Source organism: Pristis pectinata, chromosome 29, assembly GCF_009764475.1.
Source record: "Pristis pectinata isolate sPriPec2 chromosome 29, sPriPec2.1.pri, whole genome shotgun sequence".
Taxonomy (NCBI): Eukaryota; Metazoa; Chordata; class Chondrichthyes; order Rhinopristiformes; family Pristidae; genus Pristis; species Pristis pectinata.
In genome coordinates, this window is record NC_067433.1 from 8,617,821 (window position 1) to 8,644,048 (window position 26,228).

At 45.3% G+C, this 26,228-nt stretch overlaps 1 protein-coding gene across 5 annotated transcripts in view; it reads left to right on the forward strand.

Moving 5' to 3' along the window:
* The first annotated feature begins 225 nt into the window (after positions 1 to 225).
* The window catches only part of LOC127584319 (ankyrin-1-like), a 329,079-nt gene continuing 303,076 nt past the window's right edge, over positions 226 to 26,228 (forward strand). For all 5 annotated transcript variants that reach the window (XM_052041013.1, XM_052041016.1, XM_052041021.1 and 2 more), the window contains exon 1: positions 226 to 667. In XM_052041013.1, the coding sequence (XP_051896973.1) occupies positions 542 to 667 (126 nt within the window). In that variant the 5' untranslated portion in view covers positions 226 to 541. The remainder of the gene's footprint in view (positions 668 to 26,228) is intronic.

A 26,228-nucleotide genomic window follows, 5' to 3' on the forward strand; every position in this document is an offset into this window, starting at 1 on the left:
GCTGTTCCTGCATCAGCAGCATTGCGGGCTCGATCCACCCTCCCGGCACAGGTGGCAGGCGACGGGGCTGCAGCCCGCAGGTGCCATCTCTACCCCCTCCCCCTCCCCCCTGCCCAGTCACCCTCAACCCCCTCCCCCCACCCCTTCCCGGGCTGGGCTCCTGATCCCCGCCCAGTCTCTGCAGCGTCCCGGGGTCTCTCAGTGCAGGGCGAGGGAGGCGCATCCGAGCAGACACGGATTCCGGCCCCAGAGGGGGTCTGAATGATGACTGTGTGCACAGTCCGACTTCACAGCTGCCGTGGGCTGCGGAATGGGGAGGAGGGGAACTCTCGCCGCCGGATCCCGAGGCAAACAGCGCCCGTGAATGCAACGCATTGCTGATCTGAAACCAAATGATGTGCGGGCTGCGGTGGTGAAGCGGCAGAGAGCCGAGAGACCGAGGCAGGAGCGGGGCTCCGGAGTGAGCGAGGGAGGGAGTGCGGGCCACGGGTGAGGTGAGACACCCTTTCCGCCCCCCCCCCCCCCCCGGGTCCACCCCGACATGGCTCAAGCCGCCAAGCAGCTGAAGAAGATTAAAGACGTTGAGACTCAGGCGCAGTTGGAACAGGAGAAGCGGGAGGAGGAGAAAAGGAAACGGAGGAACCGTTCCCGGGAGCGCAAGAGAAAGGTACCAGGGCTGGAACAGGTGGAGAGGAGGGGGGGTTTGGAGGAGGGGGAAGAGGCTTGGAGGAGGTAGGGGTGAATGGGATGGATGAAGGGGGTGAGGGTGTGGGGCACCACCTCAGTCACTGGGCGACCTCCGGAGGGTTGGGGTTGGGGGCCGTAACTGAGTGAGTGGGGTGAGGGAGAAGGTGAATGGAGGGAGGCAGGGAGGTGAGGGTGAGTGAGATGGAGGGCTAGGTAAGGAAGGGGGTGAGGCGGAGTTGAGGGTACCACGTCTACCACTGAGTCTCCCTGTAGTGTAAGGGCTGGAGAGGATGGTGAAGGTGAATAGGTTTGGGGAGAAGGTGAACGGGATGGGGTGCGTGGTGGTGACGGTGAGGTACCCCCTCTGTCACCAAGCACCCCCCCCCCACACCCCGATCCCGGGTTAACCCGTTGAGGTGTTGACGAGGCGGCTGGAGGTGAAGCCTTGAGGGCCGAGCTGCGGTGCTCAGACCAGACAGCTTCAAGGCGCAAGGACCATCAGGTGCCCGAGTCAGTATCAAGGCGGAAAGCTGGAGGACACAAGATAGCAACAGTGAAGAGGTGGACCGGGGAGTAGGAGAAGGCAGAAGAAGCTAAAGCAAGTGATTGACGAATGGAGCAAAGTTCAGCAGCCGGGAAGCGAGGAATTCTTTCAAGGAAACATTTCTGTCGGAGGAGATGCATGGAGTGGCATCAGATGAGTTTTGACCTGCCGGACCCCGAGGGTAACCTTCATCCGCGGACGCCTTTGATTTACCAAGCTGAATAAATTTTGAAAGAGTCTGCGATCACGTACACTTGTTGGTACAGTTTCACAGGATGCAGAAACTTTTAAAACAACCTTCTCTAGGGTGAGCTACGGAGCAAAATATTCTGGGTGGAGCCGGCCAACGGTCTGAGACCGGCTCAGGGGCATCTCATACTTGCACCAGGGGCAAGGTTTATTTGCAAGGGCAAGGGGTTTGAGGTGACACGGTATCCCGGGGCTGTATGTGTGCGATGGTTGCCGTAACTGGCAACAAGTGTTAAAGAATTTTGACACAAGATTAGGTGTGATTGCACTGTAAAAAGCTGGAGGTTTATCAAATGATGTCTGCAATAGCTGAGGATTTGCTGGCCGGTCCAGTTAGTGCATTCTATTTTTGCATAGTAGAGGAATTAAGGGTTATGGGGAAAAGGCAGGCAGGTGGATCTGAGTCCATGGTCAAATCAGCCAGATCTTAATGAATGGCGGAGCAGGCGCGACCGGCCAGTTGGCCTCCTGCTCCAATTCTTATGTTATTATCTCATGTGAGCTGTTATGAAATTTAGTGCTTTAGGTTGGGGAGGCTGTGATCCTGACAAGGAATAGAAGCAAACAGGGTTTGGGATCATGGAATCACAGTATCATGGGATATTTTCCACACAAGGAGACCACTTGGCCCATCATGTATATGCCAGTTTAGTCCATCATGCTGGGTTGGTGGTGTTGTCCCTCCCAGATACGTCCAGTATTCCAACCCGTTTCCAGCATAAAACCACAAAAACCCTGCAGTTTTTGGACAATCTCTTCTTGAGATGTTTCAAGAGATGTTCCATTGTGGAAGACGCTGATAACAGTATGACTTCATGGGGTCAAGAGGTGGTGTGAATGTCAACCTTTGTCCAGTACTCGGCGCCTACAGTGTGGTACCACCATGTGTGTCAGGTAGAGAACTCAGTTCAAGGGCACTTGTAGAAATGCAAGTCACTGGAAATCTGAAAAAAAGCAGAAAATGCTGGAAATACTCAACAGGTCAGACAGAATCTGTGGAGGGGGAAAATGGCTCAGCATTTAAGATTCATGACATTTCATTAGAGCTGAAATGACTTGAAATGTAACTCGGCTTCTCTCTCCGCAGATGCTGTATGACCTGCTGCCTATTTCCAGCAGCCTCTATTTGATTACAAGTTGGCAAAGCATGTACCTCTGTGAGAGACCAGCAACTCACTCATTTGCCTCACATGGGCTGAGTTACATTTCTGTCTGGTTTCTAGGCTCACCAGTGGCTGGTTATCATTGAATGATTCACTCTTGCCCGTGCAGTCCCAATTAGTGTGCTCGCATTGATCAAAACACCACACATTACCGTAATGTTGCATCTGCCCAGATGCTGCAACAAACTCAATTAAGCCCAACCAATAGATGCATATTTGAACAAAGTAAAATTCTGATAAGGTGGATCTCTCGGTTCAGCAGGCACCTGGAAATTGTCCCTACATTGTTGGATAATGGGCTTCTGTTCACATGGCTTCATGGAATCCTTTTAAAGAAGCATTTACTTGTAGGGTATTTTCAGGGATGCTGCCCAGTGGTACTGTTTTGACTGATAGTGTGGCTGTGACAGGCTGTTTGAACCTTGGGATTCAGGCTATGTATGTTTTTTGGGGTTGACCCTGTTAGCATTGGTGCCCAGGATCAAGGTTCAGCTTTGGCTTCTCTCTGACTAAAGATTGTGATCGTAATTGGTCTACTGACATTGGGCTAACTTTCTCATTTTAGTGCCCGGTTCCTTTAGCTGGGGAAGGGAGGCTGTGCATCTCTCAAGTGCCTGACGTTAGAACCTGTGTTGTTTGGGAGGTGACGGGATCCAGATGTGGCCAGCTCTGTGGCAGGCTGCTGCATGAGTGCTATTGTTGGGGGAGCTGCTCTTCCGTGTGGCCAGAAGTGGGGAACAGAAACTGCAGCACTGGGGCAGTATCTTTCGAGGGAGAACAGCAGACCACACGGTCAGGCACTGTGTGTTCTACCTTGGGCACAGTAAGAGACAGAGTGCAGTGGAGGACCTCCCTCACACTTTGATCAATCCAGCAGATCTTCAAGGAACTCTCGGCCTCCCATGCACTTTGTAACCTGCTGGATTGTAAATCCATTTCGTACAGAACAAGGTCATTGAACCATTGGCTCCTTGACAAACCATTGGCTCCTTGACAGACCATCGGCTCCTTGACAGACCATCCATTTAGTCCCACAACCTTGTCTGTTTCTCTGATCCCCGTGAATGGTTTTCCTTCAGATGTTTATTCAGTTTGCTTTTGAAAGTTACGACAGAGTCTCCTCTCTCATTTCAGGGAACATGGTCCACATCCATGACCATTCATCTTCTCATGCCGATTAACCCTCTTGGTTTGGTCACTGCTCCTTCCAGTAGAAATGTTTTTCATGATTTACTCCATTAAAATCCTTCTTGATTTTGAACCCCATTCTCAGATTTCCCCTTAACCTCCTTGGTTCCAAGGAGAACAGTCTCTGCACATTACTGCTGTAAAAGCTGGGAGTATGTGATTGGGAGATGTAATATCTGCAAGCTGTCTAATAATCAAACATTACAAAAAGGTGAAATTTCCAAGCAGACAAACATTTGTTTGGCATTTAGAACATAGAACAGTACAGCACAGTAAGGCCCTTCAGTCCACAATGTTGTGCCGACCTATATAAACCTAATCCATGATCAATCTAACCCTTCCCTCCTACACAGTCCATAACCCTCCATTTTACTTACATCCATGTGCCCATCTAAGAGTCTTTGAAATGTTCGTATTGTATCAGCCTCCACCACCACCCCCAGCAGTGTGTATCATTTATTTGAGTATCATTACAGTATGTCCTCAGACCCTGTTGCTGCCCTTTATCTGGTGATCTGTGTCTGTGACATCCTTCAGTTTATTGGACTGGTGTAAATATGTACAGGGAGCTATTGTGCATTTGGTGTTGGTTTGTGAACTTGGTGTTATTCTTGAGAGGGTTGGAGTTGTCAAATCAATGCATTTTGGAGTTTAAGGCCATTGGCTGATTGCTAACCTGGAAGACCATGACTTCAGACAAATTGAGTGCACCATGAAGCAGTAATTCAGGGAAGGGAATGAATATTCTGAGCATTTTGTGAGCTGCAGCAAGTAATGTCACAGATGAATAATATTATACCTTGGTTAGGTCACAGCTCTGTGATAAAATCTGATTTAAGGGCAGCATACATTTAATATGGGGTTTCTGTCGGGAACAAAGAGAAGGATGCAAATTGTAATTACTAATGGCTTTCTTTCAAAGTCCGGCATAAGGTCTGTTTCTCAGTCGGGCTGTGGCCCTGAGGGTTGATCTGATGGGAGCATCACCGTGGGTGATTCCTGCACCATTCCTGAACGGACCCTGGACCAAGTTACCTTATCTACCTTCCCAAGCCTATTATGGTCAAGGGGATGGAAGGGGAAAGGAGGTATTGGGTGTTCAAATATTTGATGCCAATGGGGGGAGAAAAAACTATAAATAAAGATCGGAACTGTTGTATTTAAAGCATTATTAAACAGTGACAATAGAAACAAGCGAGCGAAACAGAACATCTCAAACATCTGAACGTGGATTCTCAATTACAAGATATCACATTCCTGTGCCTAATACTTACCCTCTGTGACTGAATGCCATTCTCTTGTGTATAATATTTAAAGAAGGGTGTCGAGGTTAAGTTGTTGGACAGGACTAGAATAACAATAGGTTCATAGAGTTGTACAGCATGGAAACAGGCCCTTTGGCCCAACTCATCCAATATATCTTTCTAATCTAATCCCAGTTGCCTTCACTTGGCTCATATCCCTCTAAACCTTTCCTATCCATGTAACCTGAATTCAAGTCCCACCACTGCAGCCGCCAAATTTAAATCCAGTAAATGAAATAATCTAGAATTGTATCAGTAATAGTTGGGAATGTCCCCACCCAGCCTGACCAACAAATGACTGTGGACCAACAGCAATGTGATGATTCTTAACTCACCACTGGGCAAGATGTGGACATGGCAGAGGTGGTCCCAGCTCAATCAACTTTGTAAAGCACTTTGCCCAATGATTTGGGAACTGATGTCTACATTGGGAGAGGTGTTTGTACAGCCAAGGCAAGCCCACAATCTGATATCGATGTACACACAGGATCACAGTTTACAGCTAACCTTTTGGACTATCATCCTTTAGGATGAGCTGGTGAGACAGCTTTGCTGTAGGTGGTTGCACTGAGGCTCACAGTTGGGAATGAGTGGCCTTTGAACTCCTCAAAATTGGCTGTAGACCCCAAGTAGTTTCATAAGACTGGGTACATCATGGTGCTACTGATTAATACTAACTATCCATCACCTCCATATTGAACACAGCATCAAAGGCTCTGGATGAGAGACTTATCACCAAACACGACCATAAACACCAGGTCCAAGTCAGGTGGTCCATCAATCAACATGAGGATTGGGCCTCTTCAGGTAATGCTGAGCTTATCAGGCAGCATCTGTGGCGAGGGAAGCAGAGCTGATATTTCAGGGCAATGACCTTTCAGCCAAACTGGGAAATATGGGCTCTTTGGCCAAATGGTTAAGGTGTCTGACTTCGGTGTTTCACATGATGTCATCAGAAGATTGCAGGTTCAATTCCTGTCACGGTCGTATAGTGGCAGGCACAGTAGTGCAGCAGTTATTGTAACACTTTACAGCGCCAGTGACTCGGGTTCAATTCCAGCCACTGTCTGTAAGGAGTTTGTACATTCTCCCCGTGTCTGCGTGGGTTTCCTCCGGGTGCTCCGGTTTCCTCTCACATTCCAAAGATGTACAGGTTAGGAAGTTGTGGGCATGCTATGTTGGCGACACTTGCGGGCTGCCCCCAGAACACTATGCAAAAAGATGTATTTCACTGTGTTTTGATGTACATGTGACTAATAAAGAAATCTTATCTTATCATAGTTAGAGGTAAATAGGTTGTAAGGTTCAATGAAATGGAACAGAATTGGAGAGGATGAAAAGGATTGTGATAGTTTGGAGGGCAGAAGAGACTAAATAACAAAAAGCACGATGGCGCAGGGTGAAATGGTGATAGTGGGACAAGAAACAAAAGATTGGCTGGAGGAAGTGTTTCTTTACGTGTCAATGTGGAAAATTGCCCAAGTATGTCCTGTTCACTAAAAGCAGGATGGATGCAATTTGGTGCCATCCACTTGCTGAGGCAATTCCAATGGCACCTGCCAAACCCACACCTGGTACCACCAGGAAGGGCAAAAGCAGCCAGTACTTGGGACACCACCATCAGCTTGTTCCCCTCCAAGCTGCACACTGCTCTGACTTGGAAATATATTATTGTTTCTTTGTCATTGCTGGGTCTAAGTTCTGGAACTCCCTTCCCAGCTGCACTGTTAGGGTTAGGGTTAAAGACTGCAGCAATTGCAGAAAGTGACTCATTACCATCTAGGGAAATTATGAATGCACAATAAATGCTGGCCTTCAAATTAACAAAAACCAGACCTTTAACGGGGAAATCAAATAATGTAATATTCTATATATAAACCATTCAAGTTCTGTGGTTAGATTTCACCCTTGCAAATCAGGTTCATGATGCTGTATTGGTGTATTAAGTTCCTTGACTGAAGAAGTGCCTTGTCATGATTCCCATGCATCTGCTCTCCAGTATCTCTGCACATTTAATCTACTCAGGTTGATAGTATCTGGTACTGCCACGTCTTTGACAGAAGGACCTTTGTTGAACATTGCTTCAAAGTAAAGCTGCTTTTAAAGAGATACTGTCTCGTAAATCATTTAATCCTGTTCACCCGCAGGACAGTGTTTGTGAGTATTGTAGTGAGCAATTATTTTTGCAGCTTACAGTCATACCACATAAGATTAAAGCAAGATGCTGGTGTCAAAGAATCTACTGGGGCAGATGCAGAGTCTTACTATTTTGAATACGAGCATATGAATTCGGAATAGGATTAGGCCACTCAGTTCCTCAGAATTGCTCTGTCACTGAATGCTAATGCTAATCAGACCGTAACATCAACTCAACACTCATATCTACCTGTGGTAACCTTTCACTCTCTTGCTTTTCAAGAATCTATCCATCTCTGCTGCACAAATATTCAGTCTCTGCTTGCATTGCCTCTTTGAGGAAGAAAGTTCCAAAGACTCGTGCCCCTCTGAGAGAAATATTTCCACCTTAAGTGGTTGACCTTTTAATTTTAAGCAGTCAGCACTGGTTCTAGATTTTTTCTGTGAGGAAACATCCTCTCCACATTGGTAAGTTAATTGGTTTATTATTATCGCATGTACTGAGGTACAGTGAAAAACTTTGTTTTGCATGCCATCCGTACAGATCATTTCATCAAATCAGTGTATTGACATAGTACAAGGGAAAAGCAATAACAGAATGCAGAATAATGTGTTACAGTTGCAGAGAAAGTGCAGTGCAGGCTGACAATAAGGTGCAAGGCCATGACGAGGTAGATTGTGAGGCCAAGAGTTCATCTGAATGTACTAGGGAACTGTTCAGTAGTCATAACGGTGGGATAGAAGCTGTCCTTCAGCCTGGTGGTACGTGCTTTCAGGCTTTTGTATCTTCTGCCCCGATGGGAGGTTTCCTTTTGTGTTCCATCCACCCTCTGAGGTCCTTGTACGCCTCAATAAAGTCCCCTCTCACTCTTTTAAACTGCAACAGATAAAATTCTATTCCTTTCAACCTTTCCTCATTAGACAATCCACTCTTCCAGGTAATGGTCCAGTAAATCATTTCTGAATTGTATTAACACCCTTCCTGAAATAAAGTGACCAGTGCTGTCCTCAGTACTCCAGATGTTGTCTCGCTATTTCTATATCTAACTGAAGTATAATCTCCTTGCATTTGTATTCAACTCCCATTGCAATAAACAATCAGTCTGTTATTTTTCCTGATTATCTGCATACCAGCCTTATGTGAATCATGTACTCAGATACCCAGATCCCTCTGCACTTCAGAGGTCTGTGACTTCTCAGCACTTGGATAACATAGTTTATTACTTTTTATTTATTTTTATTTATCCTGCAGAAATAGACAATTTCAGACTTCCCCACGTTAGTCTTCATTTGCCAGATCTTTGCCCACTTAAAACTTTCATATCGATCCCTATGCCACCCCTTATGTCCTCTTCACGACTCAATTCCCTACCTTTGTGTTGTCAGCAAATTCAGCAACCATACTCTGTGTCTCTGTTGATGTTGTGCAAAGTTGAGGCCCCAGCTACGATCCATGTGACATCACATCTTGCCAACCGGAAAGAAACACAGTTATAGCTGGAGACACAAGAGACTGCAGCTGCTGGAATCTGGAGCAACAAATAGTAGGCTGGAGAAACTCAGCAGGTCGAGCAACATCTGTGGAGGGAAATGAACAGTCAACGTTTCTGATCGAGAGGTTTCATCGGCTGTGGTCCAGAAGTGTCCACTGACCATTTCCCTCCACAGTAATACCTATCTTCGTTTCCTGTTACCAGCCAATATGTTAGTTCCTCTGCCATGGAGTTTTATTTTCTTCATTGACCTTTGCTGCAGCACCTCTCAGAATTGATTAAATTTTCAGAGTTGCCTGCTCCTGTGCTGAGGTGTGATTTTGAGAAAAATCCTTGAATAATGGCGATGGGTATTGTAACTGAAGCTCTCTAAAATACCAGTGGTTTGCAGTCTCTGTCAGTTTAACCATACCTGTAAGTTATTTCACTTGCAGTCTTGAACTCCGGTTGAATAGGAATTATTTTTTAGAACAAGAGGTGTAAAACATAAAGGAAGGAGGTTATGACCAGAGCCTGACAACGTGGATTGTTTGTTATTTGTGCATTGAATTCATTGCACGTTTGTCATCAGCGAAGACTGGCTCACACTGACACTAAACTGAAGTGTGTAATGAGCTGAAAGTAACTGGACTGCTGCAGGGTCTCAGCTTCTTCCTGGTGTCACTGGGACCAAGATGCTGCAGCTGGCCTGTTTATAGATTGTAACTGCAGTGGCCATGCAAATTCAATTTGCCCTGAACCATTTCCAAGTGGTGATGCTACCAAACCACACACACAATGGGAATTGGTTCCCACCTGAAATATATTTAGTGTCTTGCCGATTCTTGTGCTTCAGTTTGGGGGGGGGGGTGGGCCTTTATGTAGAACAGTGGCTAGAGACAGTGGGCAGATTCCCCAACCACATTTGACATGAGAGAGATGGAGAGATGGAGGGAGAGAGAGAGATGGGGGAGAGGAATGGGGAGAGAGAGAGAGATGGAGATGGAGGGAGGGAGAGATGGGGGGAGAGAGAGAGAACCACATGGGTACCTTGATTGCTGTGTTTTGAGGCAGCAAAAGACTTTTATATGAAATCAGAATACAGCACTGCCAGAATATAGCAACCCAGTTTAACTGTGTCAGCTCTGGTAGTGCGATTGGCTAACACCAATCCCCTGTTCGATCTCCGTGACCCTGTAAAATAATTTATTCACTTTCCTTTTTCAAAGTGACTCAGAGTAATTGTTGAGTGCAGAAACCTGCTTCTAGTGCTTTTCTCATCAAAACTCTCCTGTGTGAGGAGGAAAAATCCCCCATGTCAGTCAAAAAACTGCAGATGCTGGAAATCTGAAACAAAAACAGAAAACGTGGAAACACTCGGCAGTGATTGTGTTTCTCTTTTCACAGATATTACCCAACCTGCTGAGTATTTCTGTGTTTTATGTTCTTGCCTCTTTGTCCTGCCTCTGGTTCATTGGAAAAACACTCTGATGAACCCATTCCTGACTTTGAAAACTTCAACTAGATCCTCTCTCACTCTCTTACTCTCTCACACTCACTCACTCTCTCTCTCACACTCACTCACTCACTCTCTCTCTCTTCCCCCCCATCCTACCACTTGCTTTCTCTGCCCCTCATTCTCTCTCTCTCTCTGCCCCTCCCTCTCTTTCGTCTCTCAACACAACTCCCTCATCCCTGAGACCCTTCTGAAAATGGAATGTCCTGAATTGAACATACTTAAATCCAGGTTCTTTTTATTTCTTTTCTGTACGATCCACTGTGCTAAATGGAAACTTGTCACTCAAGTCTTCAAATCTGAAAGTGGTGGTTATTTTGTATTCACTGCATTACTGCTCCACCCCCACCACCTCTCTCGACCACTGTGTCCAAGCTTGTGAACGCTTTGACGTTGTCATCTCTCAACCAGAATGGCAAAGAAATAGCCACAAAATGTGCAAATATCCTATTACTTGTTGCAGGACGTAGCTCAAGGTGACTTGGCTGTCAGAATCCACACTCTCTGCTGGTGCAGATTTTGTGGCAAACTTCCAAGTTATCTGCTGTGACGGCAAAAATATAAACCATATTTGTCCTAGTCACGGGCGATCCATTGCCTTTATATTCCACGCAGCTGTTACATTTATAACCCTTTCACCTGCCTTGGCTGAGCTGACTCCATATTCAGCAGCTCCCAACACCTGGAATTAGGAAATAATGCTGATGTTTCTGAAACTAAAATAACATTGGATATAGTGATCAAAAAACAAACAGGAAGGCTAAGGTTACAGCTCCCTGTGGTTTCTGATGACCATCACATGGGCAATGCAGAAGTCCAGCGACACCCTTGGAGTGTCTGAATTGAATTACTGCCCTTGTGTCTGACTGCTCGCCTTCCACAGACAGCACTCCATAATAAATTGACTTGGTTCTGAGTTAATTCAGCCAGCAGTACACAGCCTTGACAAATGTTGCAATTAATTCGACCTGTCCTATAAAGCAATAAATTGAATTAGGAGACAAAGAGAAAAGTGTCATTTTTTTTGCAATAATGAGTGTTTTGCTGATACACAGAGCCTGCGTTCAAATCCATAACAAACAGAGCAAACTTTGATTGATTACTGAATCAAAGGCTTAGCATTTGCTTAAAAGAAACTTTGGATTGTTGTGATCCTGACCCTGTGATACATCACTTAGTGTCCCCGTCACGCACTGACCGAGTGACACTTCACCGTGTCCCCATCACACACTGACCCTGTGACACTTCACCACGTCCCTGTCACACTGACCCTGTGACACTTCACCGTGTCCCCGTCCCACACTGACCCTGCGACACTTCACCATGTCCCCGTCCCACACTGACCCAGTGACACTTCACCGTGTGCCCATCACACACTGACCCTGTGACACTTCACCGTCCCTGTCACACACTGACCCTGTGAAACCTCACTCAGTGTCTCCCATTTTCATAGCTGGCCTGCTAATGTTTGGAGAAAGATAGTTCCAGATTTGGTGATCAATACCACTTTTATAAGATCTCATTTCATGTTCTGTGGTATTTAATAAATTATTGTACAAGGCTGAATATTACCATGAATTTAACTTGGAGAATATAAAAGATAAGTGCAGTTTATATCTGTTAATTACAAGATCATGCAATCTCCATATAAATAAATACCTCTTGTGTTTGAGTCCTTTTTTTGTCAGGAAAATTTGAAGCAATTTCTCAGAGGTGGAATATAGAGAAGTGTGTGCATTGATGCAATTTGTTCTCCAGGTGTTGTGCTGTCTCAGCTGATAATTAACAAAAACTGCTGCCTCTGTTCATCAAAGCCCAATTGTTCCCTTCCATTCACATGTCATTTTCGAGACATATTTTCACAATATTATTATACCTGATACTGAGTGTCTCTTCAGTGTTGGTTGATGATGATGATGATGGTTCTTTTAACTGTTTTGTGCAGCACTCCAATTCTAGTGCTGGACTGTGCTATTTAACCAGTGTTAGAAGGGCACACCTTGTAAACAGGACACCTATTTAGTGATCTGACCAAGGATCTTGGACCTGACACATTATCTCTGTTTCTCATTCCACAAAAGCTGCCTGACCTGCCAAGTGTTTCAACATTTTCTGTTTGCATTTCAGATTTCCATAATTTTTTTGATCTTTATGTATGTAATGTTTGCAACAATTCCCTGTTTTTGAGGAATGCCTTGATATTTCATACATTACTACTGTAGCAGTAGCACCCTTTACAGCAGAATAGACACATGGAATGAAATAGCACAGGAACTGTTCCAAGTACCATGGCAACACTTCACGGGCTATCCAATAGAACTCACTCCCACGTCATTCCCCCAAAAAACATGTTTCCTCCTACTCTACAGTTTCCTGCACTCCTTCAGTCTGCACGGTGAAACAGTTTCTTGCACACATTCTGCACATTTCTTGTACGTTTTCAACCTGTGCAGTGAACTTCTTTCATCCTGTACATTTACCAAGTTCCTGGACTCTTTCAGACTGTAAATGGAACCTGTTCCTACACCCTTTCAGCTTGTAAATTGAAGCTGTTTCCTGCACTCTTTCAGCCTCTATATTGTACCAGTTCTTCGTAATCATCCTGCCTGTACATTGAAATTCTCCTGTACTCTTTCTATCCATTGTCACTAAATGCAATTATGACCTGCAATGTTTCTACAAGGTCCCCCCCTCATCAGGCTTGACTGGGGAATTTTCCAATCATCTCTGGCCGGCTATAGCATTGTCACTAAATGCAATTATGACCTGCAATGCTATAGCCGGCCAGAGATGATTGGAAAATTCCCCAGTCAAGCCTGATGAGGGGGGGACCTTGTAGAAACATTTCGAAATGTTAAAAGGCCTGGACAGAGCAGATGTGGCAAAGTTGTTTCCCATGGTAGGGGAGTCTAGTGCAAGAGGGCACAACTTTAGGATTGAAGGGCGCCCATTCAGAACAGAGATGCAGAGAAATTTCTTTAGCCAGAGAGTGGTGAATCTGTGGAATTTGTTGCCACGGGCAGCTGTGGAGACAAAGTCATTTGGGTGTATTTAAGGCAGAGATTGATAGGTATCTGAGTAGCCGGGGCATCAAAGGTTATGGTGAGAAGGCGGGGGAGTGGGGCTAAATGGGAGAATGGATCAGCTCATGATAGAATGGCGGAGCAGACTCAGTGGGCTGAATGACCGACTTCTGCTCCTTTGTCTTATGGTCTTATGGTCACAATGGAGACAAGAACATAAATTTAAGTTAGAGGAGGCCATTTGGCCCCTCATGCCTGCTCCACCTTTCATTAAGATCATGCTGACCTTTTACTTTAGTGACACTTTCCTGCACAATCCTCATATCCTTTGACTCTAGTACCCAAAAATGCATCAACTGACTTGGTAACTGAGCTTCCGCAGCCCTCGTTGGTTGAGAATTCTGAACAGTAACCGTCTTCAGGGCTAAGAAACTTCTTCTCCTTTCAGTCCTGAATGGCAAGCCCATCATTTGGACCCCCGGTGATAGGCACCGCACCTCGGGGTCACGCCAGCTCTGCATCTACCTAGCCAAGACACTTCTGAATTTTGTGTGTGTTGAATGCCATCCGAAGACTGTTTTACATGCCTGTGATACACTGGTTTTTTAACCTTGCATTCAGTGTCTCTGAAGAGTTCTGTTGAGGAGCCTTAAATGGGCGTTGTGATTAATACTGAGTGCAAAGATTTCCCACCAAGGCTAAGTTATTCATGAAATATTAATTTTCTCTCACTTGGTTTGAACCTGGCTTTATTGTTCAAAGAAAATTCATCACAAACCCAATCTTCAATGCAATCAAACAGAGTGCTAACACCACTTTGATCAGACTGTGCCATTAGCTGGTGAGAACGTGCTGTGTCTGTGGAAATTCAGTGTCAGAATTCAATGGAGACGGTTGCTCTGATTCAGTTTATTTGCATTTCTACACAGGACAGGGCCATTGCTAGCAAGGCCAGCATTTATTGCCCATCCCTGAATGCCTTGAGAAGGCGGTGGAGAGCCACTGTAGTCTTTCTGACGAAGATGCCCCAGTGTGCTGTTGGGTAAGGGGTTCCATGATTTGGACCCAACAACAAAGAAGAAATGGGGATATAAATTTTCAGGTTGGGGTGGTATGAGATTTGGAGGAGACTGTGCAGCGATGGTGTTCCCAAGAACGAGAGCAGGAAGCAGTTCGAAGAGGTAGGCCCATTGTTGTTTTTGTTGCTGTAGTGTGTTGATAGGCCTGTTGACCAGCTAATTAGCCAATAAAAAGAATTAAGAGTCAGGGTGGAGTGGCCATAGTGTGAGTGGACAGAGTGGGGAGCTGAGGCTTTGGCGTGAAGAGGCAAAGTAGGTGAGCAGAGGCTTCTGGTAGGTTCTCTTTCTTTTGCTGTTATTTGTATTTTTCTTTGTATAGAATGGTGGGAATGGCTGTCAGAACAGAAGTCTGTTCCTCCTGTCGGATGTGGGAAGTCAGGGAGACCTCCAGTGTCCTTGATGACTACACCCACAGGAAGTGCGTCCAGCTGCAGTTCCTTACAGACCGTGTTAGGGAGCTGGAGCTGCAGCTGGATGAACTCCGGATCATTCAGGAAGCTGAGGAGATGATAGATAGGAGTTACCAGGAGGCAGTTACATCTAGGGTCCAGGATGTAGCTGGTTTGGGGACCGTTGGGGGAGGGAAAAGGAATAGGCAGTTGGTACAGGATACCCTGGTGACCGTTTCCTTTGGTAACAAGTATATCGTTTTGGATGCTGTTGGAGGGGATGAATCACCAGTGGAGAGCCATAGCAGCCGGGTTTCTGGGGCAGAGTCTGACTCTGTGGCTCAGAAGGGAGTGGGGGGAGGTGGGAAGAGGTATTCGACAATGATAGGGGATTCATTGGTTAGGAGGACAGACAGGAGATTCTGTCGAAAAGAATGAGACTCCCGGATAGTATGTTGTCTCCCAGCTGCCAGGGTCAGGGATGTCTCAGATCAAGTGCACAGCATTCTTAAGGGGGAAGGTGACGAACCAGAAGTTGTGGTGCACATTGGCACCAACGACATAGTTAAGGGGTGAGGTCCTGAAGAGCAAGTATTGGGAGTTAGGAAGGAAGCTAAAAAGCAGGAGATTACTAATCTCTGGATTGCTGCCTGTGCCACACTCTGGGGAGGGAAAGAATAGGAAGATACGGTACACTAATGAGTGGCTGAAGAGTTGGTGCAGGGGGCAGGGGTTTAGATTTGTGGATCGTTGAGATCTCCTCTGGAGTGGGTAAGACCAGTACAAAATGGATGGGTTACACCTGAACTGGAAAGGGACTGATGTCCTTGTGGGCAGGTTTGCTAAAGCTGTTGGGGAGGGTTTAAACTAACTTGGCAGGGGGATGGGAACCGGAGTATTAGATTAGAGGATGGATCACTTGGTGTAGAAGTAGATGCGATGTGTACAGAGAAGGTGAAGAAGGATAGGCAGGGGACGGGGCATAAATGCAATCAGTTAGATGGGTTGAAATGTGTTTACCTTAATGCGAGAAGTGTTGAGAATAAAGGTGATGAATTTAGAACATGGATCAGTACATGGAATTACGATGATGTGGCCATTATAGAGACTTGGCTGTCGCAAGAGCAGGAATAACTGCTTGAGGTTCTGGGGTTTAGATGTTTCAAAAGGGCTAGGGAAGGGGTTAGAAGGGGTGGGGGATGACATTGCTAATCAGGGATAATACCACAGCTGTAGGAAGGGAGGACATCACAGAAGGATTGTCTCTTGAGTCAGTGTGGGTGGAGGTCAGAAACAAGAAGGGAGCAATCACTCTATTGAGAGTATTCTATAGGCCCCCAAATAGCCACCGGGACAGCGAGGAGCAGATCGGGAGGCAGATTTTGGAAAGGTGAAGAAATAGCAGGGTTGTTGTCATGGGTGACTTCAACTTCCCTAATATTGATTGGCACCTCCTTAATGCAAAAGGTTTGGATGGGGCAAAATTTGTTAGGTGTGTATAGGAAGGATTCCTGACACAGTATGTAGACAGGCCGACTAGAGGAGAGGCCATGCTGGATCTGGTATTAGGCAATGAACCTACTCAGGTGACAGACCCTCCAGTGGGCAAGCATTTTGGGGATAGTGACCACAGCTCCCTGACCTTTAGCATAGCCATGGACAAAGATAGGAGCAGACATTATGGGAAAGTATTTAACTGGGGGCAGGGCAAATTACGATGGTATTAGGCAGGAACTTGGGAGCGTAAACTGGGAACAGATGTTCTTTGGTAAATGCACTACAGAAATGTGGAGTTGTTTAGGGACCACTTGCATGGGCTTCTGGATAGGTTTGTCCTGCTGAGACAAGGAAAGGATGGTAGGGTGAAGGAACCATGGTTAACAAGAGAGGTAGAAGGTTTAGTCAAGAGGAAGAAGGAAGCATATTTAAGGTTTAGGAAGCAAATATCAGATTGGGCTCCTGAGAGTTGGAAGGTAGCCAGGAAGGAGCTTAAGAATGGACTTAGGAGAGCTTGAAGGGGACATGAGAAGGCCTTGGCAATTAGGGTTAAGGAAAGCCCTAAAGCGTTCTACACATACAAGACAATGACTAGGGTGAGGGTAGGACCGCACAGGGATAAGAGAGGGAAAATGTGTCTGAAGGTGAAGGAGGTAGGGGACGTCCTAAATGAATATTTTGCTTCAGCGTTCACCAGGGAGAGGGACTTAGACAAATGTGAGGTAAGCATAGAACAGGTAAATGTATTGAAGCATGTCGAGGTTAAGAAAGAAGCAGTGTTGGAGCTACTAAAAAGCATTACAATAGATAAGTCCCTGGGGTCGGACAGGATATACCCCTGGTTACTATGGGAAGCGAGGGAAGAGATTGCTGGAGTGTTAATGATGATCCTTGAGTCCTCCCTGGCCACAGGAGTGGTACTGGAGGATTGGAGGATGGCAAACGTTGTTCCATTGTTCCAGAAAGGTAAAAGGGATAATCCAAGGAATTATAGACCACTGAGTCTTATGTCAGTGGTAGGCAAACTATTGGACAAGATCCTTAGGGACAAGATTGATGAGCATTTGGAGGAACATAGTCTTATTAGGGATAGTCAACATGGCTTTGTGAAGGGCAGGTCATGCCTCACAAGCTTAATAGAGTTTTTTGAGGAAGTAACAAGACAAATTGATGAAGATAGTGTGGTGGATGTGTTGTATATATATTTTTTTCAAGGCATTTGACAAGGTTTCCCTTGGTAAGCTCATTCATAAAGTCATGAGGTAAGGGATCCATGGAAAACTCTGTGGATTTGAAATTGGCTTGCCCACAGAAGGCAGAGGGTGGTTATAGAAGGGGAGTATTCGACCTGGAGGTCAGTGACTAGTAGTGTTCTGCAGGGATCTGTTCTGGGACCCCTGCTCTTTGTGATTTTTATAAATGATTTGGATGAGGAAGTGGAAGGATGGGTTGGTGAGTTTACAGTTGACACAAAGGTTGGTGGTGTAGTAGACAGTGAAGATGGTTGTCGTAGGTCGCAACGGGATTTAGACAGGATGCAGAGCTGGGCAGAGAAGTGGCAGATGGAGTTCAATCCAGAGAAATGCGAAGTGATACACTTTGGAAGAACAAACTTGAAGGCAGAGTACATGGTTAATGGCTGGATTCTTAGCAGTGTGGAGGAACAGAGAGATCTTGGGTTCCAAGTACATAGATCCCTCACAGTTGCCTCACAAGTGGAGAGGGCAGTTAAGAAGGCGTATGGTATGTTGTCCTTCATTAGCCGGGGGATTGAGTTCAAGAGCTGAAAGGTAATGTTGCAGCTCTATAAGACTCTGGTTAGACCACACTTGGAAGATTGTGTTCAGTTCTGGTCGCCACATTATAGGAAGGATGTGGATGCTTTGGAGAGGGTGCAGAGGAGATTTACAAGGATGCTACCTTGGAGAACGTGTCTTATGAGGAGAGGCTGAGTGAGTTAGGGCTTTTCTCTTTGGAGCAACTGAGGATGAGAGGAGACTTAATAGAAGTATATAAGATTATGAGAGGCATGGACAGAGTGGACAAGCCAGTATCTTTTCCCTAAGGTGGCAATGACCAATACTAGAGGTCACCCATTTAAGGTGCTTGGAGGAAAGTTCAGGGGAGCTGTCAGAGGTAGGTTTTTCACACAGAGAGTGGTGGGTGCCTGGAATGCACTGCCAGGGGTGGTGGTGGGGGCTGATACGATGGGGTCGTTTAAGAGACTATTAGATAGGCACATGGACGAAAGAAAAATAGAGGGCTATGGGAAGTGAAGTAGAGAGAGGGATAGATAGAATTTGGATAAGCTTTATATAGGTTACAACATCATGGGCTGAAGGGCCATATTGTGCTGGACTGTTCTATGTGTCTGCTGCCCTTTTCCTTGATCGCAATAAAGGTTGTGGATCTGGGAGGCAAAGAGTTCATGAAGATTAAACTGTACACACTGTGACCATGAGGTGCTGGTAGTGGAGGGAAAGAACATACTGTATAAGGTGGTGGATGGACTGCCAATCAAGTAAGCTATTTTGCTCTGAATGGTGTTGAGCTCCTTAAATGCTGCACAAGCCACATTCATCGGAGGGCAGATAACCATATTGTTTGTGAATCTGGAGTTGCATTATAGGCTAGACTTGAAAAGGATGCAGATTTCATTTCCTAAGGGATGTTACTGATCTAAAAGATGCCTGAAATCTGACATAAAAATAGAAAATGGTAGGAAGGTCAGAAGAGAAGCAGAGTTAACATTTCAAGTTGATGACCTTTCATCAGTTCTGCCCGATTTGCATTGGTAATCAAGAAGAGTTTTTACAACTATCCGGTAGTTTCAGACTCACTGATCTAAGCTTCTTATTCCAAATTTATTTCATGACTAGGATTTAAATTCTGTAGTGGCTGTGGTGAGATTTGAGCTTGCGTCTTTGGTTCATTGTTTTTTTTTGCCATTGCTTCCTTCTTGCAAGGGGTGTCCACATCTGACTCTGCCGCTGGGGATTGATGCTGGAAACTGGCAGGATCCTAATTCCAGACCCAAATCCAAGACCAAGGAAGCACTCAAAATCCAAAACTAAACCTCGCACAACAAACACATATCCACATCAGGTACCAGGAAACAGGAACCAAGAAGTGGAAGCCAGCTCAATGGAAACCAGAGGTGACTTGGAGCTGGCCAGAAGGGTGTTGAGATGAGGTCACAGTGTGAATGTGTGGCAACTTGGAGTGAATGGTTAGATAAGTAAGGACAGGTATTACTGGTGAAGTGGATGCTAGGTTTGGATTTGCATGGGAACCCGAGTTTGCAAAATGTTAAGGAAGCTCACATTGTGACTTTGGAAGACTATGTGGATTTAGGGAGAACCTAGCTGGCTGGGAAGATTCCCAAATTCTGGATTCACTATGCACACTAACAAGTGAAGCACCTATAAACACAACACTGACTATTTAACTTCCACAGCCATATTTGGGAAACACTTCACGGATCGGACATGGATGAATTCCTTACTGGGGAGAATGGTTGATTTCCAGCTGGAATGGATGATGGCTGTGCAGAGATAGTAATGGATTCCCAGTCAGAATAAACTATAAGATTGTACAGGGACAGAGGATTTCACAGTGGCATTGGATCTGGAAATATTTCAATGTTGGTAATAAAACAAGGCCAACAGAACATTTATCGGACAGATTCAGAGTTCATTAGGCAGCCTATTAACTGCTATAATGCTGTAATGGCAATTTATTGGTTGTAGAGAAATGGAAATATAATACACTGTTCATGAAGTTGGTGAGTGCCAAAGGTCAAGAATCATTTGTCAATTATATTAATTAACTTTTCCTAATGTGTTGATTTCTCCTTAGTCAGTAAAACCAGACATTAATGGTAAACAAGTCTTTACACTTTCAGTAATAGAAGCAGCGTGTGATGAGAAGACATCCTTCAACACCACAGGGCATCAATAGTACAACAGAGAAGATAGTTCCAGGAACCAATTCATCTCATGCTGAAGATCACTTGTTTACTATTTTAAATAGTTCCCTCGCGTAAGATATTCTGGGATGGTATTCAAGTTTTGTCAGATGCCAAGGGACTGCTGAGTAACAAGAGGTATTCAATGCCAGCACCTTAACCCTACTTCTTGCCTTGTGTAAAGGAAACATCCAGCAGTTTTACATGTTAAAGAACGATGCAGTGATGAACTAAGGTGAGAGGGGGAAAGTTCAAAGGAGATGTGCGGGGCATGTTTTTTATGCAGAGAGTGGTGGGTGCCTGGAGTGCACTGCCAGCGGTGGTGGTGGAGGCATTTAAGAGACTGTTAGATAGACACATGAATACACAGAGAATGGAGGGATATGGACCATGTGCAGGCAAAAACGATTAGTTTAAGTTTAACATTGGACTGGTCGAGCCTATCTGAATGATTTTACATTTGGTGTTCCTATAAGCAAGCTTCATTAAGGAGAACCTGCAAATTTGCTTCCTTGTTTCTGATGCTGTGGGAGGAAAAACAAGATTGGTAGAATTTGGATTGCACTTCCTTGTGTTCACTAAAACATGGCTGCGTTTAGGACTAACAGACCTTTAAGCCCTCACAGATAAGTTGCAAATTGTTCAAAATCCTGATTGGAACTACGTTGGGGTAGTTCCTGCCCATAAAGGAGCTCCGAGACACGACCAGTGCAGCTCCTGATGTGAGAATGCTTGGACATTCTGCTGTGCAGGAATCACAGGGGGTGAGTGTCAGCTCTTAAAGGCACAGTTCCCAGTGTAACCAGACAGCAGCAAGGCACACTGTGGTAGCTCTAGAGGCTGCAGAGGAGAGGGAGAGAGCTCCCCACTTTAGTGAAGAAGTCCGAATGAGTGAGATAGATGCTAGAAGATAAGGGGAAGGAGGCAAGGGAGATCACCTGGGGCTGCAGATAGAAGGGTCTGGCAGGGGCAGCTGACAGTTGTTCCCTCCAGGGAGGAGAATCCCTGCAGTATGGATAACGCTAGAGGAGATTTCATCATGTTACCTGATATTACAAGTGAATGCTGGATCAATTGGAGCTTTCAAGAAGAGATCAAAAAAATTTTGTTAGGTTTGGAGGGGGGTGGGTTGGGGGATGTGGTCAAAGGATCTGGCAAAACTGGGGAAAATGGAGTTCTTATAGAAATCTTATACAATCTTATTATTTGTAAGATTACAAATCCACCTTGATGTCATCAAATGGCAGACAGGCTCATGTCATCATCAAAGATCCCCACCATCCGGGCCGTGCCATCTTCTCACAGCTACCACCGGACAGGAGGTACAGAAGCCTGAAGTCCCACACCACCAGGTTCAACAACAGCTACTTCCCTTCAACCATTCAGTTCTTGAACCAACCTGCACAACCCTAATCACTACCTCAGTATAGCAACACTGTGACCACTTTGATCACTTTGCACTAAAATGGACATTTTTTTGTTCTAATTGTGTTCTTTCTTGCAAAAATTGCATATAATTTATGTTTAATTTGTTTTTGTGGATGCTGCTTATATGATGCTTCGTGCCTGTGATGCTGCTGCAAGTAAGTTTTTCATTGCATCTGTGCATACATGTACTTGTGCAGATGACAATAAACTTGACTTTGACTTTGGGCACAATAGCTGCCTACTACTGCCAGTGACCTTAGTTCATTTATCTTGTTGTGGTGTTTCTTCCTGAACTCAGAGTGAGGGCCTTCAGGAAAGACGGAGTGTGCTGACATATAAAGGAATGAAAGCCTGTGAACTCTGACACAGGGCTACAGGACATGCCAGCTCTCATCTCCATTGAGAACACTGCTAGGTCAGGTTTTTAGCCTCTCCCTGGAGTAGGGACGGCATGCTCCCTGCCAGTTCAGATCATAAACCACTGTTCTCTTCAATGTTTTATGAAAAGCATTAATCACATTTAATGAAAAATTCAAATAGGCTCCTTGCTCCCTCTTCTTGCCAGTAACTGAAGTGCTTCAAGGGCCATTTTAGCTGGATTCCTGGGCAGTTTCAATGGAAGGAAAATGCAGAGAGTGGGTTATATAAGAGACGGTAAATTTTTCAGGCTGAAATGTTTTCCATTCTGTCTTTGTGTTTCTGAATACCTTCTCTGCCTCACTATTTTTGGAAGATTCTTTGTTCATTCTATTACTTTGAAGTCAAGAGATTAATAAGGATGAATGTGTCTTCTGTACATGTCCCTGAAGTCTTAAGTTGACTCAGCAGAAATGGACCTGGAAATGTAATTGTGTGGCTCTGTTTATTTCAGTGTTATGCAATTAAAATTGCATCTTACGCAGAGTGAAGCACAGTAACATGAATTTCTAAACTGTCTCGATGCACCCGGATGTTTGCATCCTGAGCCTTGTGCCAGGAATTCCTAAAACATTTTCCGATGAATTCTCCGATCAGTGTGCTTACAGTCAGTGGAGGAATGGATCAGTACTGGAGAATACATGAGGCAAATGGAGCTTATTTCCCTGGGGGAGTACTTGAGGGAGCAATGTCAGGCATATAATTTGAGAAAGGAGAAGGTACAAAAGAGTGCAAGGGATAATTTCAGTGAGGTGAAAAGGCTTTTGGCACGCTGGCCTTCATCAGTCAGGGCGTTGAGTATCAAAGCTGGGAGGTCACGGTACGATTGTACAGGACACTGGTGAGGCTGCGCTAAGAGTGTTGTGTTCAGTTTTGGTCACCCTGCTCTAGAAAAGATTTTATTCAACTGGAAAGAGTGCAGAAATGATTTACAAGGATGTTGCCATGACTTGAGGGATTGAGTTACAATGAGAGATCAGACAGACTAGGACTTTGGAGCATAGCAGACTGAGAGGTGATCTTATGGAGGTATATAAAATCATGCGGGGTATACATAGGATGAATGCACAGTCTTTTTCCCAGGGTTGGAGAATCAAGAACTAGAGAGTATAGGTTTAAGGTGAGAGGGGAGAGATTTAATAAGAACTTGAGGGGCAACTTTTTTTACACAAAGGGTGGTATGTATGTGGAATGAGCTGCCAGAAGAAGTGTTTGAGGCCAGTACAATAACTTTGAAAAGACAGTTGGACAGGTACATGGATAGGAAAGGTTTAGAAGGTTAAGGGCCAAACACTGACAAAGGGACTAGCTTGGATGGTCATCTTGGTCAGCATAGATGAGTTGGGCTGAAGGGCCTGTTTCTGTGCTGTATGAAAAGGTATCTGTGCCAACTGGATTGAAATCAAAAACAGGAAATAATGGCAGGCATCAGAGTGGTGATTGTTCAGGTAGAACAAAACAAAGAGATCAGAGCTCCCTGGATGAATGAAGATAGGGACATTAAAGAACAATTAAAAGAAGAGGGTTATAACCATTATTGTACGGTGGAGAACAAATCTGATAAGCCCCAGATATAGAAGCAGTTACTGCCGCTGACCGACATCTCCAGGACCTGATATGATCCCGACCTCAGGTGCAGACTTTGCACATCCTCTTCATGACCATGTGGATTTTCCCCGGGTGCTCCAGTTTCCTCCTGCATCCCAAAGACCTACTGGAAGGTTAATTGTCCAATGTAAGTTTCCCTCTTAAGTATCGGTTAATGGCAAAGAGAATCACGGATGTGGGAGAGACGGCAAGTTGCAGCTGTACGGGAAAATAAGGAGGGGAGAAATAGGATGAAAGCTATTGGTCTCCTGTGGGCCAGCATGATTTGTTATAAGTATAAGCATGAGTATCAGGTAAATTTATTGATAGTGTGATACTAGACTGTGTCAGCCAGGAGATGGGACAGGGCAGTTCATCAGCTTGGGCTCACGGCAAGCATTTGTTTGTGCTGCAAGTACTTCCTTATGACTTAGAAGAAGTCCATTTTGGCCCATCCGGTGTATGACAACTTACTGGACAATCTCATTCACCTCTGAATTTTCCCTGTGTCCCCATCAAAACTCCCCAGATTCTACCACACACCTACATATTAGGGACAATTTACAGTGGGCAATTCACCCACCAACCCACACCTCTTCAGAATGAGGGAGGAAACCGGAGCACCTGGAGGAAACCCATGTGATTACAAGGGGAACGTGCAAACTCCACACAGACGGCACCAGAGGTCAGGATTGAACCTGGGTTGCTGAAGCTGTGAGGCAGTAGCTCTACTAGATGTACTTCTATGCTGCTCAGATAAAATCAAATTACTCAGTAAACATAGAACATAGAATGTTGCAGCACAGTACAGGCCCTTCAGCCCACAACGTTGCGCTGACATTTTATCCTGCTCTAAGATCTATCTAACCCTTCCCTGCCACATAGCCTTCCATTTCTCTATCATTCATATGTCTCTTAAATGTCCCTAATGTATCTGCCCCCACAACCTCTGCCGGCAGTGCGTTTCACGCACCCACCACTCTCTGTGTTTAAAAAAAACTTGCTTCTGACATCCCCCTTATACCTTCCTCCAATCACCTTAAAATTACGTTCCCTCATGTAAGCCATTGTCACCCTGGGAAAAAGTCTCTGACTGTCCACTCGATCTATGCCTTTTATCATCTTGTACACCTCTATCGTCACCTCTCATCCTCCTCCTCTCCAAAGAGAAAAGCCCTAGCTCACTCAACCTATCCTCATAAGACATGCTCTCCAATCCAGGCAGCATCCTGGTAAATCTCCTCTGCACCCTCTCTAAAGCTTCCACATCCTTCCTATAATAAGGCGACCAGAACTGAACACAATGCTCCAAGTGTGGTCTAACCAGAGTTCTATAGATCTGCAACATCACCTCGTGGCTCTTGAACTCAATACCCCAACTAATGAAGGCCAACACACCATACACCACCTTAACAACCCTATCAACCTGCGCAGCAATCTTGAGGGATCTATGGAGGTGGACCCCAAGATCCCTCTGTTCCTGCACACTGCTAAGAGTCCTGCCACTAACCATGTACTCTGCCTTCAAATTCGATCTCCCAAAGTGTATCACTTCACATTTACCTGGGTTGAACTCCATCTGCCACTTCTTGGCCCAGGTCTGCATTCTATCAATATCCTGTTGTAATTGATAGCAACCTTCTACACTATCCACAACACTACCAACCTTTGTATCATCAGCAAACTTACTAACCCGTCCTTCCACATCCTCATCCAAGCCATTTATAAAAATCACAAAAAGCAGAGATTCCAGAACAGATCCCTGCGGAACATCACTGGTCACCGACCTCCAGGCAGAATACGCTCCGTCTACCACCACGTTCTGTCTTCTATGGGCAAGCCAATTCTCAATCCATACAGCCAGGTTTCCCTGGATCCCATGCCTCCTGACTTTCTGAATAAGCCTTCCATGAGGAACTTTATCAAATGCCTTACTAAAATCCATGTACACCACATCCACTGCTCTCCCTTCATCAATGTGCTTTGTCACATGCACAAAGAATTCAATCAGGCTCGTGAGGCACGACCTGCCCCTCACAAAGCCATGCTGACTGTCCCTTATCAGCCTATGCTTCTCCAAATGCCCATAAATCCCGTCTCTAAGAATCTTCTCCAGTAATTTGCCCACCACTGAAGTAAGACTCACTGGTCTGTAACTCCCGGGGTTATCCCTACTCCCTTTCTTAAACAAAGGAACAACATTTGCCACCCTCCAATCATTTGGTACTACTCCTGTGGCCAGTGAGGACACAAAGATCATCGCCAAAGGTGCAGCAATCTCTTCCCTCGCTTCCCGTAATAACCTTGGATATATCCTGTCTGGCCCCGGTGACTTATCTATCCACATGTTTTTCAAAAGTTCCAGCACATCCTCTTTCCTCACATTGACGTGCCCGAGCGTATCAGCCTGTCGTACACCATCCTCACAAATGTCAAGGTCTCTATCTCTGGTGGATACTGAAGCAAAGTATTCATTAAGGACCTCCCCTACCTCTTCCAACTCCAGGCACATGCTTCCCCTTTTATCCCTGATTGGTCCTACCCTCACTCCAGTCATGCTCCTATTCTTTTCCTTGATCCTA